General features: G+C 42.5%; 1 protein-coding gene across 3 annotated transcripts in view; it reads left to right on the plus strand.

Moving 5' to 3' along the window:
* The window catches only part of DOCK8 (dedicator of cytokinesis 8), a 246,704-nt gene that overhangs the window by 170,902 nt on the left and 56,242 nt on the right, over positions 1 to 19,560 (plus strand). For all 3 annotated transcript variants that reach the window (XM_066368042.1, XM_066368043.1, XM_066368044.1), the window contains 5 exons: positions 2,213 to 2,308; positions 9,640 to 9,789; positions 11,475 to 11,588; positions 15,704 to 15,859; positions 18,464 to 18,603. In XM_066368042.1, coding sequence (XP_066224139.1) covers positions 2,213 to 2,308; positions 9,640 to 9,789; positions 11,475 to 11,588; positions 15,704 to 15,859; positions 18,464 to 18,603 — 656 coding nt within the window. The remainder of the gene's footprint in view (positions 1 to 2,212; positions 2,309 to 9,639; positions 9,790 to 11,474; positions 11,589 to 15,703; positions 15,860 to 18,463; positions 18,604 to 19,560) is intronic.

Here is a 19,560-nt window from a genome sequence, read left to right on the forward strand (position 1 = left end):
CCTCAGCTGGCTTGGGATGCACTGAGGGACAAACTGAGCACAGGGAGCCCTTAGGGCTGCACACTGCAGTCGACCCGTAGCTTCGGGAGAGGTACTAGAGGTTCACTGTAAAAGAATGGAAAGAAGATACGGGTAGGAGCTGAAAATAAAATTTTCACTTTAAAACTGAGCTTTGAGTTTTGCAGTGACTGGTTACAGGTGCCATTTTCCTTCCTAAAACCATGACTTCCCCCCAGTCTGACAACCTTAAGGCAGGGCCTGACTTCTTCCAGGCACAGTCTACTTGGTTTTGCAATGGCTTTGTTTTTAACTTGGTTTCTAGTCATCTCAATCACCAGAAGAAAACTTCTTTTATTCAGAGGGAAGTTTAGCCAGTGTTATTTCGTTACTAACTGAGCAGCAGGGTTTAGCAGCTTGGCTCCTTTCTATAACCTCTGGAACAAGGTGTTCTTGTAATCACATTGCCCGGTAAGCAGCATAAACTACTTTCAGAAGCTGTTTATCCTTCCCTAATCTCTTCTTGCCCTAAGACTCTGGCAGTCAAACTGCCCTGTTCTCCAGAGGTTACCCCTGAAGCTGGAGGAGTGTTGTCTTTCCTACAGCGGGAAGATCTGTGTGCAGCCAGTTGCATCGTGTGCACACTTAGACCACCTGCTAGAGTAACACTCAGCCTCATTCCTCTCCCAGATGGGAAAGCTTCACTTAAGACTCCTGACAGCAAACCAATGTTTTAACATGTATTAAGATTATAAAGGTTTGACTCACCTGGCGGAATGTAGTGGAACACACGGACAAGCTTCAGCATTCTCCATTCGTCACCAGGACCGGTTGTGGATGTAAATAAATAGTTAGAATCCCCAGATATCAGCAGGTAGATTTTCCATTTGTTTCCTTTTACTTAGCTGAGTAACTCTCAAACGTTAATGTACATAAGAATTAGTAAGTTGGGTTGCGTGCATACTGTACATTGTGGGTAATTTAAAGATAGGTCAAGGGCAATCTTTCCCACGATCAGTTTTTGCTTTAGGTGTTGAATTTAAAGCTTACCTGTCACATAAGCCAGTATCCTAGGGTGTGATGGTAGAGTGTTCAAATATTTTTGGATTTCTTACCTGCCAAACAATAAAATATTAGCTTATCTGTCTTTATTCTAGGTTTTGTGGTCATTAGATACATGAAATCCATAGAAAATGCCCATTTTTGTCATTAGGGTGCAAGACTTTCGTTTTAAGACCAAGACAGTCTCAAGCAAACTGAGATGAGTTGGTCACTCTACCTTGAGTCAGAAGTTTTGTCGAGAGCACGAACAAGTAGCCAGATAACTAGGGAATGGGAAGGGTACAAAGATGTAGGAATTACCATCTGCGGCATTTGCTATCGAGCAGTCAGATGACTTGAAGGGAAGTGTAGACGTAAGTGGAGCTGAGGAGTTTTCAAGCATCTGACTCTGGCACATCAGAATCCAGAAGCTGTGAGTTCAGGCAGTTACCATTATGCCTTTGAATGCAGAAGCTGTGCTCATAAACCCAACCCATCATGTTTCCCACAAAGCCCTAGTAGGATTACAACCACAAGAACTGCCCAATCTGGAAAGGAGTGTAGATACCACCTTGTCATTTGTTCTCTAATAGAGGTCCCCAGACCAGCAGCACCCGTGGGAACTTGTTAGAAATGCAAATTATCAGGTCCTGCCCTAGACTTGCTGAGTCTGAATCCAAAACTCTGGGGGTGGGTGCAGCAGTCTGGATCCTCACAAGCCCTCCAGGGGGTCCTGATGCGTACGCACATTTGAGAACCCTTGCTAACAACCAAGAACACACCTATCTTATGGGTGAGAAAACTGAGGGTAAAGACAGGAATGGTTTGCACATGAAGAGTTTGCTGTAGGATCTGAAAAGAAAAATGCCAGTTCTAACCACTGCCCCAGAATTCAGACTCAGTCCCAGGCTGAGGTCATTCCTGCAAACCTAGCTCTTCCGTGTGGTAGCACCACTAACCTTCTCCTACCCACCTAAAATGTTCTCCAAGCTCAGGTTACTTCAGCATTGACTTCGGCATCCACCTGCGGACTAGGACATCGAGGACATAAATGTCAGTAACTAACAAGCTATTACAATTGGTAAAAGGAAAAAGAAGTGTTCGAGTATAAAGCATTTGTCCCCACACACTGTCATCACATGAATGTAATGTCTTCTGTGTGTTTGTCATCTAGCATTTTCATGAGGAGCTGGCCCTGCAGATGGTGGTCAGCACTGGAATGGTGAGAGAAACAGTCTTCAAGTATGCCTGGTTCTTCTTTGAGCTTCTGGTGAGATTCTTACATGTTTATATCTATGCTCAGTAAGTCATGAGAAGTATTGCAACAAATGCAATGACATTTTATCCATTGAGTTGCTCCTGCTGAGAACCTGGGATCATTCCTTAAAATCTTACTCTCCCTCACCTTTCCACCCATCTTCCACCAAATCTTGTTGATTCTATTTTACAAATCCGCCTTCAGTTCCTCAGTTCTTACTCTCTTCACCACCTGCCACCTGGCCAAGCCACCATCACCTCTGGGTGCCTCTTGCCATAACTCCTCTTTGGCCTGCTGCATTAATTTTTGCCCTGGCCCTTCCATTCTGCATGGAGCTCTCAATATCAAACAGATAATGGCACTCTTCTCTTTTACAACCCTTCAATGATCTCAGAGTGTGGGAACAAAGCACACACTTTTGTCGTGGCCCACAAGGCCCTCCTGTAATTCTGCTCACCTCCATCTCTAACCGGCTCATCTCATGCCGTACCCCCCACCCTTCAGCCACATTGTCCCACTTTTGGTTCTTTGAAGATGCCATGGCCTTTTGAGCCTCAAAGACTTTCTCAAATTCTCTCTCCCCTCTCCACCTTCCGTCCCCCACCCCGGGCACAGATTTCTGGGTCTTCTCTTTAGGTTTCAGCCCAAATGTCACTACCTCCAAGAGGCCTTCTCTGACCTCCTGATACTGTGATGTCTTCCACTCTATTATTCTCTGGTCAAGTACCTTATTCATTTCCCTTCTAGCACTTATTACACTTTGTGATTGCTTTTCTGTCTTTTATAGTAGATTTCTAGGATTAGGTCTGTCTTCCTCATTATCTTATCTCTAGCCCCAGCTTACAGCTTGGTATCAAACTAATGTTTGCTAAGGGAAAAAAAATGAAACTTATAAATCTGTTTACCTTATAACTTCTACCAGTTCTCTGGCAGGAAAGCAAAAGTACAGCGTAGTCCTTAAAAAAAAAAAGAATAACAGTAATACCTGTATTTTTTAAATTATTGCTGGAAGGGAAAAGATCTAACCATAGAGGCAATAAGAATAACTTTTTTTTGTCAGTGTCCATAAATGGAGATGAATTGTTAATGCTGTTCAATGAAAAGGGTGTAAAAATGCAGACACCAACTACATAGACATGTACAAACAATAAGGAGAATTAGGATTAGCAATCGGTTGAGATCTAGTGATAGAATTAGCTTTGTATTTACCAGGTTCTTTCCCCTATGATAGTTAGTGGGTAATTTTTTTGTTTAGAGAGAGGGTTGGTAAGATTTTCCCGAGCTCTAGTTCATCTATGTATATATATTCAAGCCTGAGAAAACAAAGAGAACAAGAGGGTCAAAGGAAACCAAAATACAGCACACACTGGTGAGAAACTGGGAAATGATATGCAATAGGATTAGAGAAAAGTCAAGCCCATGCCACAGAAATGCAACTAGGATTCAAATGCCTGAGAGTTTCACAGAGTTCCAACCCCAAGCTTAAAAGCGTTTTGCTAGAGACGTTTCTTTTCAAAGTCCAGTCTCAAATCCCTGCAACAGAATCATGTGGGGGTGCTTAGCAAGAATAAAGCAGGTTCCTGAGACCCTCCTGAGAACTACTGAATGCAATGAGAGGGGTGGAAGCCAGCAGTGTATATGAACCAGTCTTCCCAGGTGACTTCTAAACACACTGGAGATCCACAAGTCCAGGCCACCTCTGATCGGAGGCCTAAACAAAGCCAAGAGTCTTTACACCCAGCCCACGCCTGCATTTTGCGTTCTAAAAGCCACACTGATGGAGGGGGTGGCTGGAGCTCACAAGTCTCAGAGCAACAGCATTGGCAAAATGGAATGGCTATGCAACTCTTTCTTGAGCCATAAGAAGTATCAACCAATACTCCACGCCCTGTGCATCCTGCTTCTACTTAACCATCCCTTCCACCATCCTGTTTCTCCATAAAGAAGAGTCCTTTGGGTCATAATCCTTCTATAGATAATACATACAAATAATCTCAAACTGAGTTTATCTCTCATACTGCAAATTTTTTAAAAAAACAAGAAGCAAAAATGAAATTTGATATTATAGAATCTCATAGGAAAAAAGTACCAAAAGGAGAGCAGTATCTCAATTTAAAGATGTATTGTCATTTACTCACATACTTGCACATACATGTATACACACACGTCACCTAATCATTCTTAGTTGTTATGTAATAGTTATGTAGTATAAGCACTACAGTTGTTATAGTGGAGAACCAAATTCTTAGGATGATGCTTTTTAAACTGGGCTATGTGAGGGTTCTGGTAGCAGCTCTAAGGGCTTGTTAATATGTCCTTGAAACTTCAGTGAAGCCCTGTGAGAGAACTACTCTGAGGAGTCGTCCCCACTGCACACACAGGACACGATGGCTGAGGAGGGGCTTGCTCGGCCCCCTGGGCAGTGAGGGACGAAGCTTGCATTCTGCATTATTCTAATCGAGATTCTATTTCTTTGCCATTTGCCTCTCCTTGGAAGGTCAGAACTACAAATCATATTGAGCACATGCAATACCTTTGTATTCAGAAGTCCACTTTGATGCAGTCTTGCAATTATTATTCCATTCCCAATCAGAACAAACTCAGCATTGCTAGGCCTGAGTGATTCCACATGGCGTCCTAGATCTCTCTTATGAAGTCACATGGGCAGTCTATGCATGTGTAACAATGGCTCTGCCCTTCATATAATTCCAACAGCTGGCATCCCTGAGAAAGGAAAAATAATATCTAAAATGTGTTGTATATTTTACTATATTTGTTCCAGGCACTGTTTTGCTTTATTTTGTTTTGTTTTTAGAGAAAGAGAGAGATAGAGACAAAAACATCAATCTATTTCTGTGTGTGCCCTGACTAGGGATCAAACCAGCAACCTTTGTACATTGGGATGATGCTCTAACTAACTGACCTATCCGGCCAGGGCACCACCACCATTCTAAGCATGATTTCATTTAATCCTTAAACAACCTTGAGACAGGAGTTTTCTATCACCCCCAATTTACAGATGGGGTCCAAGGAAGGGTGGTGGCCATAAGGAGGCGTCTCTAGGTCCACCGAAGACTTCATTAGTACCACTTTGCTGCCTCTAACTGCAAGGAGCTAAGAAACCTAGAAAAGATGAAAATTGCTTTTGATCTTGCACATTTACTTACTAGGACATGAGGGACCCAGAAGAGAACACGAAATTTAAAGTGATAGTCCTCCTTCCCTCTAAGAGTTCCTTATGCTAAACAGATGCAATAGTTAGAAAGAAAGCTCTTGGTGATCTCAGTACATGGAGGGGCTTAGTCAACTTGCAGATCAGCCAAGACACCATTACCCAGGGCTCTACTTGTTATAACCTTAGTCTGTCAGGGTCCTGGCAGGATAGCGTTGGCACTACCCAAAGTGGTTAACAGAAAAGCATTTATCGGAGTGACTCTGTCTGGGATGTACATAAGGTTACAAAAGCAGGTAAGGGCCTGACCTGTGGTGGCGCAGTGAATAAAGCATCGACCTGGAAATGCTGAGGTCGCTGGTTCGAAACCCTGGGCTTGACACATATGGGAGTTGATGCTTCCTGCTCCCCCCTTTCTCTCTCTATCTCTCTCCTCTCTCTCTCTCTCCCCCTCTCTCTCTCCTTTCTAAAATGAATAAATAAAATTTTTAAAAAAAGGAAAAAAAAAAAAAGGCAGGTAAGGGTTGGTGTCACCCAAGGAGCAGCAAGTGCTGGAAGCTGTTATTCTAGCCCTAAAGAAGTAAGGGTGGGACCTGACCAGACAGTGGCGCAGTGAATAGAACGTAGTGCGGGTTGCTGGCTTGAACCCAAGGTCACTGGCTTGAGTACAAGGTCGCTGGCTTGAGCAAGGGGTCACTCACTTTGCTGTAGCCCCCCACTCAAGGCACATATGAGAAAGCAATCAATGAACAACTAAGGAGCCACAATGAAAAACTGATGCTTCTCATCTCTCTCCCTTCCTGTCTGTCAGTGCCTGTCTCTGTCTGTCTTGCCAAAAAAAAAAAAGAAGAATGAGGTCTTGAGGTCCCACTGTAACTGGGACCTCAAGAAAGCTAAGGCAGAGGAGAAGGCCCCCATGCCTGGAGCTGGAGTCTTTGAGAAATGTTGCCACTGCTGGAAGTATGCTGTGGCCAGAGGGAGGGCAGTGACATGGATAAGTGCCAAGAACTATCTATCCTTTCACCTCTGATCCCCGGCCGGTGCGGCCATTGGCCACCTCCAACCAGACGTTCAGGGAGGCCTGAGAGATGTAGTCCGCGGAGATCAGCCTCTCAGGTTCAGAGATAGGCAGAGAAGAGCGAAAGAATGGATTAAGGGGTAGGGTGGAGGCAAATGGAAACTTTTAGCCCGCCCAGAACTTGGAAGGAAACTGATCTCAGACTCAGGGCGCCCAGTCCTCCATGCATTGTTTGTGCATTTGCTTTATGAATGCCCAGAAAGTTAGTTAAAAAGCCAACACAGATGTTTTGTTGATGTTGTTTTGATTTGGGGGGATTATTTTGCCCAAGGAGCTTGATGAGAAAGAAAGGACAGCCTCCTTGGATTCAGCGAACAACCTGTAAGGTTCAACACCGTTCAGTTATGTTAATGCCTAAGCTCAAATGAACAACCACTTTGGCATCAGAGCTATTGAACACACTCCTTTTGTGAATTTCACACTTGCTAATGAATAAATCTCTGTGCTTCTATAAACCACTGAGCCAGACTTTGAGTAAATGGGTGACCTAGTTTATTCAGGACACAAATTGCACCAAGGTGTTCTTTAGAGGTACCTTGCTTTGAATGGGTCGCAAAGGCCAGTAAGGGGGAAATAATTTCCCACCTTACCCCATTCTACAAATAATGGCCAAGCATCCACTAATATTTCTACTGGGTGCTCCTCTCTAGAGATACAAAGGACACAGTAGCTGGCAAACTGCTGACAGTCTGGAAAGAGGCCATTCGTTGGTATTGTGAGAATTATTTATTTAGTTGTAGGATGGCCAGACTCAACAGACAGAAGCAGAACCACAGTGACTCTAAAAGCCTGGTGCTGGGCAGGGTAGCCAGAGGAGAACCAGGATCGGGGTAGCCTCAAACAAAGAGGCCTTGTCTTCCTAGGTAATTTGTTAGCATATTAAGAGAGACACTCTGTCAGACAAACATGGTGTCCATTTCCCACCTCGTTCAGGTCCTGTCACCAAGTGTGTGAGATTCTGTGGGGCACAGACATGTCCATGTGCTCTGAACCAAGAAGGACTTCACAGTGAAGAGAAATTATGGACCTTACACTGGGTTTTAGGATTTTATGTCCCTGCGTTATCCCCAAGCTGGCCTAGGCATTATCTTAAAACATGAAACACAGGCCCTGGCTGGTTTGCCCAGTGGTAGTCAACCTAGTGTGTGGAAGTCCCAGGTTCGATTCCCAGTCAGGGCACACAGGAGAAACAACCATCTGCTTCTCCTCTCCTCCCCCACCCTCTCTCCCCTCCCATAACCATGACTCTATTGATTCAAACACATTGGCCCAGGCCCTGAAGATGGCTCCATGAAGCCTTCACCTCAGGTGCTAAAAATAGCTCAGTTGCGAGCATGGGCCCCAGATGGGCAGAGCATCGAACTCAGATGGGGGTCTCCTGGTCGATCTCAGTTGGGGCACATGCAGGAGTCTGTCTCTCTGTCTACGCTTCTCTCACTTTAACACACACACACACACACATACACACACACACAAACACATTAAACCTTTCTGCCTGTTTTTCTCTTCTTAATTTACCTTTTCTTTGTTTTGGGGTTTTTTTTATCTTTGTTTATCTTGGTGCTGATGAAAATTGACAGTCTTGCATTTTTAGAAACAGAAATCTGCTGTTAGTGCAAAGAAGTTCTCCCATATAGTTCTTGGGAACAGGGGTCATTTTCCCCACACAACTGTTTCTCTCTCCTCTTCTCTCAGCCCTGACCTAAAAGACCACCTTTAGGCAAATGTGGGTAGTTTGACTTCCAGGACCATTTCTTTCTGCAGCAATTCTCTGACTATCCTGGACACGTTCATGAAAATGACCTCAGAAGCACCCAACCACCAGAACTCACAGACATTCCCATCAGACTGTTCCTCATAGCTCCAAGCCACTTTCAACAAGGACAAGATGCAACCTCAGACTGTATAAAAGGGAATCATGTGGACACCACAAATCTCCTGACCCAAGAAAAAAGTCCCAAAAATAAGCATGACCTTGATTTAAAATCATGATAGGCATTGAGTTGGTGGTGTACTAGTCATAATACAATCACCAATTGAAACACAGGTTTTTATTTTAATATCTATTTTTTAAATATAAAAATGTATATATTTAAAATGTATATAAAACAAGTTAGTCTTGGCCCTGGCCAGTTAGCTCAGTTGGTTAAAAGCATCATCCCAAAACAACAAGGTTGCAGGTTCAATCCCCAGTCAGGGCACACACGGGAAGTAACCAATGAATGTAAGACTGAGTAGAACCACAGATGAATGCTTCCCTCACCTCTCCCATCCCCGTCCCTTCTATCTCCCTTCCTCTCTCTGTCTATATAAAAAACAATTTAAGCGCTAGCCAGAGAGATCAGATGGTTGGAGTGTTGTACCGCAGCACAGAGGTTGCTGGTTCAATCCCCCAGGCAGGGCACATACAGGAGCTACTTGATGTTCTGTCTCCCTGCCTCTTCCATAACAACACACACACACACAAGTTAGTCTTAAAGAACTCAAAATAGAACTTCTCTTAGAGGTAATGTCACAAATAATGGTCAAGATTCCTGCAAACATACTATAGAATTGTTTCTGAAAAATACTGTACTCTCCATTTCAACTTGAAATCAAATTAGGAGGAACATTTCTTCCCGTTTCTCCTTTCTATAGTTTCAGGGATAGCAATGACTTCAGTTCACATCAGAAGCAGTTTCATAAACGGCCCCTCTCCAGCAGTGTGTTGTGTGCCGTGATGGACTGAGGGCTCAGTGGCTCTGGGAGCCCAGCAGAGGCTGGCCTTCCCGGACAGGCGGAGGCAGTTGAGAGAAGGGGGTCTTATGACAGGGCAGCTAAAGAATTAGGCTTCCTGGCTTTGTCAGCAGCAAGGAGGAAGCCCCCTACTTGGGGTCAAGAAGAGGACACCCTTCCCACCCCCTGCCACCATGGTAACCATTGGTGTGTCCGGAGCATTTTTGAGTCCAGAGCCAGCTTGGGCAACTACCAGCACAGATAAAGTGTTAGAAAGTCCATTGTTAACGAGCTTGGCTTCCAGTCTTTGCCCCCTCTCCACAGTGCACAAGCAGGTCACCAGCTTCCATGTTGACATTTCCCCCACCCCCTCTGTAGGTGAAAAGCATGGCCCAGTATGTACACAACATGGACAAACAGGACAATTTTCGGAGGACTCGTTTTTCTGACCGCTTCAAAGATGACATAACAACTATTGTTAATGTGGTCACCTCAGAGATCGCAGCCCTTTTAGTAAAACCTCAGAAGGTAACTGTCATTTATTCTGAGCTCTTTTTTTTTTTACCTTGAACATATGTTATTTTCATAATTAGAGAAAAATAAGCATCATCTTAAAACAGTAGTTTAAATGTTACTAACCGTATCTGACAACTAAATGCTATATTTTATACTGGAGGGACCCTGGGGTGGGGCAGGGAGATTGCTATAAAGAAATTGCAACATGGAATTGCACTGATTTAAATTATTGTATTAATGTAGAGATGAGAGAAATTATTCTTGTTCTTAGGAAATACACCCTGCAGTATTATGGGATAAATGGGCATGATATTTGCAACATACTCTTTAATGGTTCAGAAAAGAATTGTGTAGATGGAGAGAACCATAAAGCTAATGTAGCAAAAGGTAAAATATGATGAGTCTGGTTAAAGGGTATACAGGAGTTCTTTGTACTATTCCTGCACCTTTTCTGTAAGTTTTGAATTGTTTTAAAATAGGAAGTTACATATATAAAATGATAGAAAACAAAATTTTAAAAGGCATCTATAAAATTTGAGGTAGCAGTAATTATTATTAATACCTTTATCATATAGAGAACTTGCATAGTTGCAAGGGCTCAGGAAAAATAACCACTTGGTTAGTTTCCATGGCAAACTTCGTGAGAGCAGCAATGGTATCTCCATTTTGGGAGGCATGACAAATGAGGCTCAGTGAGGTTGGTACATTTTCCCAAAGTCACACAGCTAGTAGCAAAACCAGGATTGACGATCCCATGCCAGAATATTCAGACAGTTGCACTTACTACCCAGGAGTGGCCCCTGTAGAGGACGCTGAGAGAGTGAGGATTTGCTGATCAGCGATACTGTGGAGACTTCTTTGCCAGGTCTCCATCCATGCCAGTGGTGGTCAGCTAGGCCTGAAGTGGCAAACTGTACACCATAACAAGAGGAAAATATTTTCAATAGTGTTAGACAAAATTGATTTATCATTCTGCGATTAGAAAACATGACCATGAAAAAGGGAAGCCCCGATTGCTCTAAAGTGCTGTAAAGTCCTTCATAAATATGAGCAGTGTGAAGTAATAAAAACAAAACCCTGGCCTTCATTTATGTAAGTGTTCATTCACTCTACCATGTATGACGATGACCTCTCTTAGGCTAAGGAAGCTGCCTAGTTGGAGAAAAAAATCCTTAGGTAAAAATGGATAATTTTATCCTGATTTGATTTTCTGCAACATCCTTACAAAAATCTGTCTCATTGAAGATGGTGAATCATTTCAAATTAGTTTTGCCAGAATTAAATAAATTATGGCACAGCCATTTGAAGAAATATGAAAAACTAAAATATAGGGAAATATTTGTTATATAATACTGAATGAAAAATTTCAGGACCTAACGTAGCATATAGAGAATGCGCTCAATTTTATACATAGAAATATGCATGTAGGAAAAAAAGACTAAAAGGAAATATACCTTAGTATTAACAATAGATAAAGAATTGCTTGATTCAACCTAACACTCATGGCATCAGTTAAGTTCTAAATTATACCTGCTCCAGTTTTGCAGGGTTACCTGCTTTGCCCTGTGTCTCCCAGAGGAACAGTGACTATGAAAATAGGACCTGCCTCTCCCAACTCTCCCACCAGGGACCCAGGAGTTTATGACCAGTGTTTTTAGCACACAGTGATTTGGGTGTTTGCATGTTTGTTTTTTAAGGAAAATGAACAGGCAGAAAAGATCAACATCAGCCTGGCTTTCTTCTTATATGACCTTCTCTCACTCATGGACCGTGGCTTTGTGTTCAACCTCATCAAACATTACTGCAACCAGGTGAGCATCCCCTCCGACACCACTGTGTGGTCCCTGGTTCCCTCTCGTCTAGTGTGATGCTCATGGCCGTGGTGTGCTGTCTTACTCATTTCCAAATTGCACAGCTTGGCTCTTTTACATTCTGAGTTTTGTGCCATGGACATCCCTAGACACTCTGGTTTGCATGGATTTCTAGAGCATTTACCAACCCAGTATAGTGGGTTAACAAATTAATCTATGGCGATTGAAATTTGTTAGTGATATGATCTGCTTTTTTCAATTTACCAGTTAATAGAAATTACATGACTATAGCATTCAATCTTTGACAGGTATAGAATTCAAAGTACGAGTCTCCTTTCACATAGTAGGGTAATTAATTAAATTTTGGTTGTGAAATTCTGACTTTAAGGATCCTGATAAAATAAAAGAGAGACTGAATTTCACTAAACACAGAGCAAATATTTCATAGTCCAAGAATCTTACCAGTGCGATCTCTCCAAATTTTTAGATGGAATTCTTCTTGTTCACTGTCCCCTTCAGATTGTCCCAATAATAGTAATATAAATAGCAGTTATTATTGTTACTACTCCTTTCTTTTCATAATCCTATTTTAGCCATTACTACCACTGTCACTGGCACTATCACCACTATCTGCCACCATTGTCATCACCTCCCACTCCCATGATAACTGCCACCCACCACTTTCACCATCATGGTCACCACCGTTGAATTCTTTCTATATACCAGGCACTGTGTTAGGCTCTTTATAGGAATTGTATCACTTAATCCTTGCAAGTGTAATTATCAACATTTGATAGCAGCTGATAAAGCTGAGATTTAGAGAAGTTATATAACTTGCCCAGAGAGAAAAGAGCCATGTCTACCTAACTCCAGAGTACGATGGATTAATCACCCTGTTCTACCAGGCCTGGCTATCTGTGGGTAATCCCTTAGTGACTTTAAATAAGTCATTCAACTTCTATGAGTCTCATTTCCTCAAATGTAAAATAAAAAAATATACCCTCCCCCTCAAAAAAAGACTTTTCTTGTAGAACTCCTAGGAAGGAAGCTGATTTATAAAAAGAGAACCCTAAGAAAACATCAGCAGTCCCAGAGCACCAGCACTGTGTGACCTCCTGACCTTGTGTGATTCCACACTCCACCAGACAGAACGGTGGAGATGTGCCATCTCTCTTTGGTGTTTAGGATTACAAGTCACTGAATGAATGGCAAAATAAAAGTTTATCTGTTTTTCAACAAATTATATAAGGAAAGGAGATACTAGAACAACACTATACATCCAGGTTTAGCTGTTGTTAAAGAAAAAATATTATTCATGATACCTGTTTCAGTGAGGCATACTGTGTTCAGGACTCTCACGGTAGGTATAGGGCCTGCTGTGATGGGGTTTGCAGTAAGGGAGAGAGACGGCTCAATGCCGAATACAACAAGGAAAAGTGCGCATTTATAAACCTACCTAATGGGATTCTTGCTGAAGGCTGACTGGGGTGATCAGACCCCACCTGGAGGATGGTGAGGGTCTATTTGGTCCCATATTAAGGGTGCTCAGATATCAAAGGTGGGGGACTTTGACTCAACTGACTTAAAAGAATTTTTGCTAAAAGTGTGCTCTTGAGGACATGCTCAAGGGCGGACCTATTTGAAAAAGATCTCAGAGGAGCTTGACTAGAGTTTGGCCACAGAGAGAAACTTAGTCACTGCTCACATGTTAACAGTTTTTATTGCCAAAAAGGAAATAAAACAATCAAAAGTAATACCTACCAGCCCTGCAAATGCACGTTTTTATTCTTTCTTTTTTCTTTCTTTTCTTTTTCTCATTTTAATCTTTTCTTTTCCTTTCAGTGAGAGTGTACTTACTTCTGACTTACTCTCTCTTCTCTCCCTTTTTCCAGTCTTTACTGCCAGAGAGCCTTAGACTGGGAATCTGGAGCCCTGTGTTCTAATTCCAGTGATGCTGTGAACACATCTGTGATTTGGGGGTGTCAACATTTGGGGCAGTAGCTTCTTGGTCTGCAAAAAGATAAGGATGGATTAGATTTATTCGGGTTTAACATTCTGATTCTGTGTTCTATGTTTGCCAGTGACATCCATGGGTATAACTTAGCACAATGAGTGGCACACTGACCTCAGTTAATGGTGATTTAAATCATTGATCCCAGCTATCTAAATACAGTATGAACATTATACCTGAGGCAAGTTCTGTTCTTCCAAAGTCCTCTGATTTTGTCATTTCTCATAATCTGATTCAAACTTTCTGTTATATTCTCTATCATTTATAGACTTTGTGACCATGAGTATAAACTTAGTCCAGGGGTCCCCAAACTTTTTACACAGGGGGCCAGTTCACTGTCCCTCAGACCGTTGGAGGGCCGGACTATAAAAAAAAAACTATGAACAAATCCCTATGCACACTGCACATATCTTATTTTAAAGTAAAAAAACAAAACGGGAAGAAATACAATATTTAAAATAAAGAACAAGTAAATTTAAATCAACAAACTGACCAGTATTTCAATGGGAACTATGCTCCTCTCACTGACCACCAATGAAAGAGGTGCCCCTTCCGGAAGTGCGGCAGGGGCTGGATAAATGGCCTCAGGGGGCCGCAGTTTGGGGACCTTTATTAATAGTCACTGACAATAGAAAAATTTAGTTTTTCAGTTCTGTGTCACTTTCAGTGTGCCACTACATTAGCACTCATCCTTTGGATAGGGTCACTGAGGTTGCCACTGTTGGCCCTGACATTCAAGGAGGATGTTTCGGGAGCTGCACCTTACTCTGTTCCACACATCACTAAAATTATGTTTGAAATTTCTGTCTTTAATGAAATCTCAAGGAACCTATGAAAGATACCTACAGTATGGCCTTTTCAAGTGCAAATGTTATGCCTTCATGTTCTGACAGCTGGCTTGATCCAACAACTCTTTGTGAATGCATGATGAGCATAAGACCAAGTCCTAACCAGTTCAATTTGCTGGTGGCCCGTTTGGTCCAAAATCAGCCAGCAATGCCAAGAGCGCAGGTTCTGGTCACTGTTCTTACACAAAAGTCAGATGTTTTATTTTTTATATAGTACATAATGGCATTCATTTGTTTCAAATAAAAGTCTAACTATAGATTGATCCTATAGGCAAAAGGCCACAACACAATGGTTTTTACTAAAATGGCTGAAAATATGTGCTCATTTAAATTATTTCGTTTATAAAACTGCTCTTAAAGTACATGAATAGGAGGCTTGTCCATTTGCAAGGATGAAATGTTGGTTTTCCAAGGTGGGAGGATGTTTATAATGATATATTGAGAGGTCCAAGGTCCATTAAAACCCTTCTTTCCATACTTGGTCTTAAGAGAAGCTACCTCTGAGTCACAGCTCATAGAGTCGAGGTCCTGCAGTTGTCAACTTACTGAGGGAAAGCAGGAGAGCTCTTCAGACTGTTACCTTTGTCAGCTTTTCATTGCTAATTTCATCATTTGTTTAAGAGGAGATTTTTCCTGAAATCTTTCAGCTTTCTGCTTCTTTGTCCTTGGCTTCCTCCTCTCCCTCCTTAAAGGGGACTCCTTGGCTTTTCTGCCGAGAGTGCATGCTTTTCTGAGTAATCTGATGCTCTCATCCGGGGAACTGGTTTGAGACCTTCCCATTGAGGTCTTTAATTAGAAACTACAAAAGAACACCTGTGGCATTAAAGTCATCCAGTTCCATATTCCATTAGTTCTGTGTGGCCCCCTGTGGGGTCAGCTCCTTTCATTTAGTTTCTTGGACACAGTAGGGTTTTTGTAAAATTAACTATATTGTGTTACATTGAAGACATACTTCCATATTATTTCCAACAGAGGCTTGCCATGGTAGTATAAATTTGACCAGGCTGGGATTCAGGGCAAATATCCTCATTTTGGACAGTTTTTAGGCTAATATCATGAAGGCAAACAGTTAATGAATGAAAACGTATTGGGCCTCCCTGTAAAATTCAGAGTTTGCCGTCCGTTGTACTATTCCATCCGTTTTTATTAAATTGATTGCCTTAATCTGGGCTGAAAGGATAGTCTTGTGTCTGTCAGCCTCAAGTCCGTTCACCTCATAATAAACGTTTCTTTCTTTTGCTCGTTTTTCTTCTCAGCTGTCAACCAAACTGAACAACCTGCCGACCCTCATCTCCATGCGGCTGGAGTTCCTGAGAATCCTCTGCAGCCATGAACATTACCTCAACCTGAACCTCTTCTTCATGAACGCCGACACCGCTCCAGCGTCGCCCTGTCCCTCCATCTCTTCCCAGGTAACCGGCTAACTGGAAGAATTGTACAAGCTATTTCACTTAATGAGCTTAGTGTAGTCATTTATTCCGTGAAGGCCGGGTGTTCTTAACGAAAAGAAAACTCAAGCTATTGAAACAAATCAGTTGATCCAGATACATACAAGTAGGCATCCCAAAGTCACACCATCTAATTGGTCATTTGCACACTAAGTGATTGGTCTTTGTCCCGGCTCTAGGGTTCCTGCTCAGGCTACATAGAGCAAGGAATTCATATATGCTATGAAAATTTAGAAATTTGTAGAAAAGTCATGTGTCTTCCCTTCCTTTGTCTCACATTAATCATCTTTCTACTCCAGCTTGACAGTCTCTTTTGCTCATTTCACTTTTGGTAAGTCCCAGCACCATAAAATTTTTGAAATTTCAGGTTTCTTTATATTGATTCCAAAATGATATAATAGTGGTTTTTAACATGGATATTTTATCTTTAAACTTTGTTAGGACTTTTTGCTGATATGGTTATACAGTGGGATTTAGCACAAGATGAGTCCACCTTAAATCGTATTCCAGATAATTTAGCTTCATAAACTAAGCAAACAGCCTGTTTTATAGAAGCATATTTCTGTCAAGTCTTGTTCATGATCAGTCAAAAAGAATAACACGTGTATTAATATTCAGAGATAGGATGTTGGCCAATCATTTTTGCAGAACAGTATTTCTTAAGTTCAGTTCAGCAGGCCCCAGATTCTAAGAATGTTGAGAGGTTTTATGCAAATACAGCATTCCAAAGTCAAATCAGATTTGGAAACCAGATGTTAATAGATTGTTTTGCAGAAGGCCATCCAAAAATCTCTAACTTGTTCACGTACACACCACGGGGGTGGAGGAGGAAATGGATGGAGATATATGATAAACAGTGATTCCCAAAATGATTTGACTATAGAAACTTTGTTTTTCCTCCGCATATTTCTCAAGGGAGTAGTGTCCTCTAGAAAAAAAATTTAAGGCTATGCTATTTTATAAGTCACGTTCCATTTATAGGAAATATATCCTGTATATTCCCTATAGCTCAGAGAAGATGGTAAGATTTCTCAATGTTCGACTTCTGTTGCATATTACTTGATACTAGCACAAAGGTAAAGGTTTATCTTACTGATTTAAATAATAATCATCTTGGCCATTTATGCCAAAAGACATGAGCCAGGTGTTAGCTACATGGCCATCCGAGAGTGAACTGGGCAAGAGAAGTCTTGCAAGCAGCAAATCCAAATGTGCTCCCTTTGCCCTAGCTCCTCCCCTACATGTCCCATCTGACTGTCCCAGGGGGTAGCAAACCCAGGGGCCAGGCCCAGCCTCACTGAAACATCAAGAATTTCCAGAGACATTTTAGATTCTCTTATTGAAATATAAGGTGTGCCCCCCAGGATAAGAGCACAGGAATTGCCTAGGATTGGTCAAGCTGACACTTCTCTGCCTTGACACCGCTTCTAGTTTTCAGGCCAGCAAAATTCAGACAATGTGAGTAAACCGTGTTTAGAAGTGCAGCTCGTGTGCAGGGGCCTGTTTGTTACAAAGGGGGCAGCTAGGTAGAGAGGGATTGCCTGCTCACAGCTACAGCATTGGATCCAGTTTCCATTACTCTATCCAACTGTATCCTAGGATTTCTTTTTCTTTGTACTTTTATTTATATATTTTTTATTTTCTAGTGAGAGAGACAGAGAGAGAACCAAGAAGGGAGACATGAGAAGAGTCAACTCGTAGTTGTAGTACCTTAGATGGTCATTTATTGCTTCTCAAACATACCATGACCGGGGTCTCCAGCTGAGCCAGTGACCTTGGGCTCAAATCAGCGAGCCTAGGCTTCAAGCCAGCAACCATGGGGTCACATCTATGGTCCCATGTTCAAGCTGGCAACCTCAGGGTTTCAAACCTGGGTCCTCAGTGTCCAGTCAACACTCTTTCCACTGAGCCACCGCCTGCTCAGGTTATCCTAGGATTTTTATCTTCAACTTTTAATTGTGGGTGGGGAAGGGAGGGTCACTCGTTGTGTGACAGACCCTGAGTGCTTTATTTTCATCTTCCCCAATGGGCATTCCTCCATCTGTGGGAATGGGGAAGCTAGGTGACCACTCTTCGTCTCAGTTTCCTCATGTGTCCCAAAGGGATAGTAGTGAGTGGTGCCTGCCTCACTGGGTAGTGCTTACAAAGACTGGCCATACCACATGGATCGGGAACCTTTTTGGCTGAGAGAGTCATGAACACCACATATTTTAAAATGTAATTCCATGAGAGCCATACAACAACCTGTGTATGTTACGTATTATCCAATAACAATTTGGTGTTGTCCCGGAGGACAGCTGTGATTGGCTCCAGCTACCCACAACCATGAACATGAGCAGTAAGAAATGAATGGATTGTAATACATGAGAATGTTTTATATTTTTAACATTATTATTTTTCTTTATTAAAGATTTGTCTGTGAGCCAGATGCAGCCATCAAAAGAGCCACATCTGGCTCGCAAGCCATAGGTTCCCGACCCCTGCCATACCACATGCTCAAATACCAGTTCTTTGTGATCTTAATTCCAGTTCCTGTTGCTCATAGAACTGCTCCTTGTATTTCTGTAGAACTCAAGCTCCTGCTCCAGTTTCCAGGACCAGAAGATCGCCAGTATGTTCGATCTGACTCCCGAGTACCGCCAACAGCATTTCCTCACTGGGCTTCTCTTCACTGAACTGGCGGCTGCCCTGGATGCCGAAGGGGACGGGTATGTTTCTGACACTTCAAATGGAATACAAAGCAAAAATAAAAAAGTGCTACCTACTAAAGTTTGAATTCAACCTCTTCTGCTTGGCGATAAACTTGACCACTAAGCAGTTCTGAAAAGTAGGAGCATCAGTGCTTTGAGAACGTGATGCTCACAGGAATGTGAAAAGGCATGGCGGAGGGAGAGAAACCATAAAATGGCATTTTCAGCCACTTTTCTTTTTCTTTTCTATTCATTGGGGTGGGGGGGGAGGGGGAGGAACAGAAAGCATCAACTCCCATAAGTGCCTTGACCAGGCAAGCCCAGGGTTTCGAACCAGCGATCTCAGCATTCCAGGTCGACACTCTGTCCACTGAGCCACCACAGGTCAGGCCTCAGCCACTTTCATTGAGAAGGATTTACTAATTCAACTGCATAGCAGGTGCCCCAGGGATGCTTGATTAGTGAACTCCTCAGAAACAAAGAAGCCATTTTTAACACGTGCCCCTGAGGATCTGCGTGCACACAGAGGTAGCAGCCAAGATGGCACCTGGCTTAGTGGCTGCTAATGAAAAAGCAGTAACCCTATGTCCAGATTTGTAAGTTTTCTTGCAAAGAGACCCTCCCAAGCTAAGAGAGGACACAGGTCCAGGCGTTATAAATCTTTTAACTTCCAATTTTTGTTGTGTGTGTGTGTGTGTTGTTTTGTTTTGTTGTTTTTTTAGCAAAAGACAGAGACAGGAAGGGAAAGAGATGAGAAGCATCAAGTCATAGTTGCGGCACCTAAGTTGTTCATTGATTGCTTTCTCATATGTGCCTTGACTGGGGGCTCCAGCCAAACTAGTAACCCCTTGCTCAAGCCAGAGACTTTGAGCTCAAACCAGTGACCTTGAGCTTCAAGTCAGCAACCATGGGATCATGTCTTTGATCCCACTTTCAAGCCAGCAACCCCGTGCTGAGGCTGGCAAGCCTGCACTC

Source organism: Saccopteryx leptura, chromosome 2 (genome assembly GCF_036850995.1).
Source record: "Saccopteryx leptura isolate mSacLep1 chromosome 2, mSacLep1_pri_phased_curated, whole genome shotgun sequence".
Classification (NCBI taxonomy): Eukaryota; Metazoa; Chordata; class Mammalia; order Chiroptera; family Emballonuridae; genus Saccopteryx; species Saccopteryx leptura.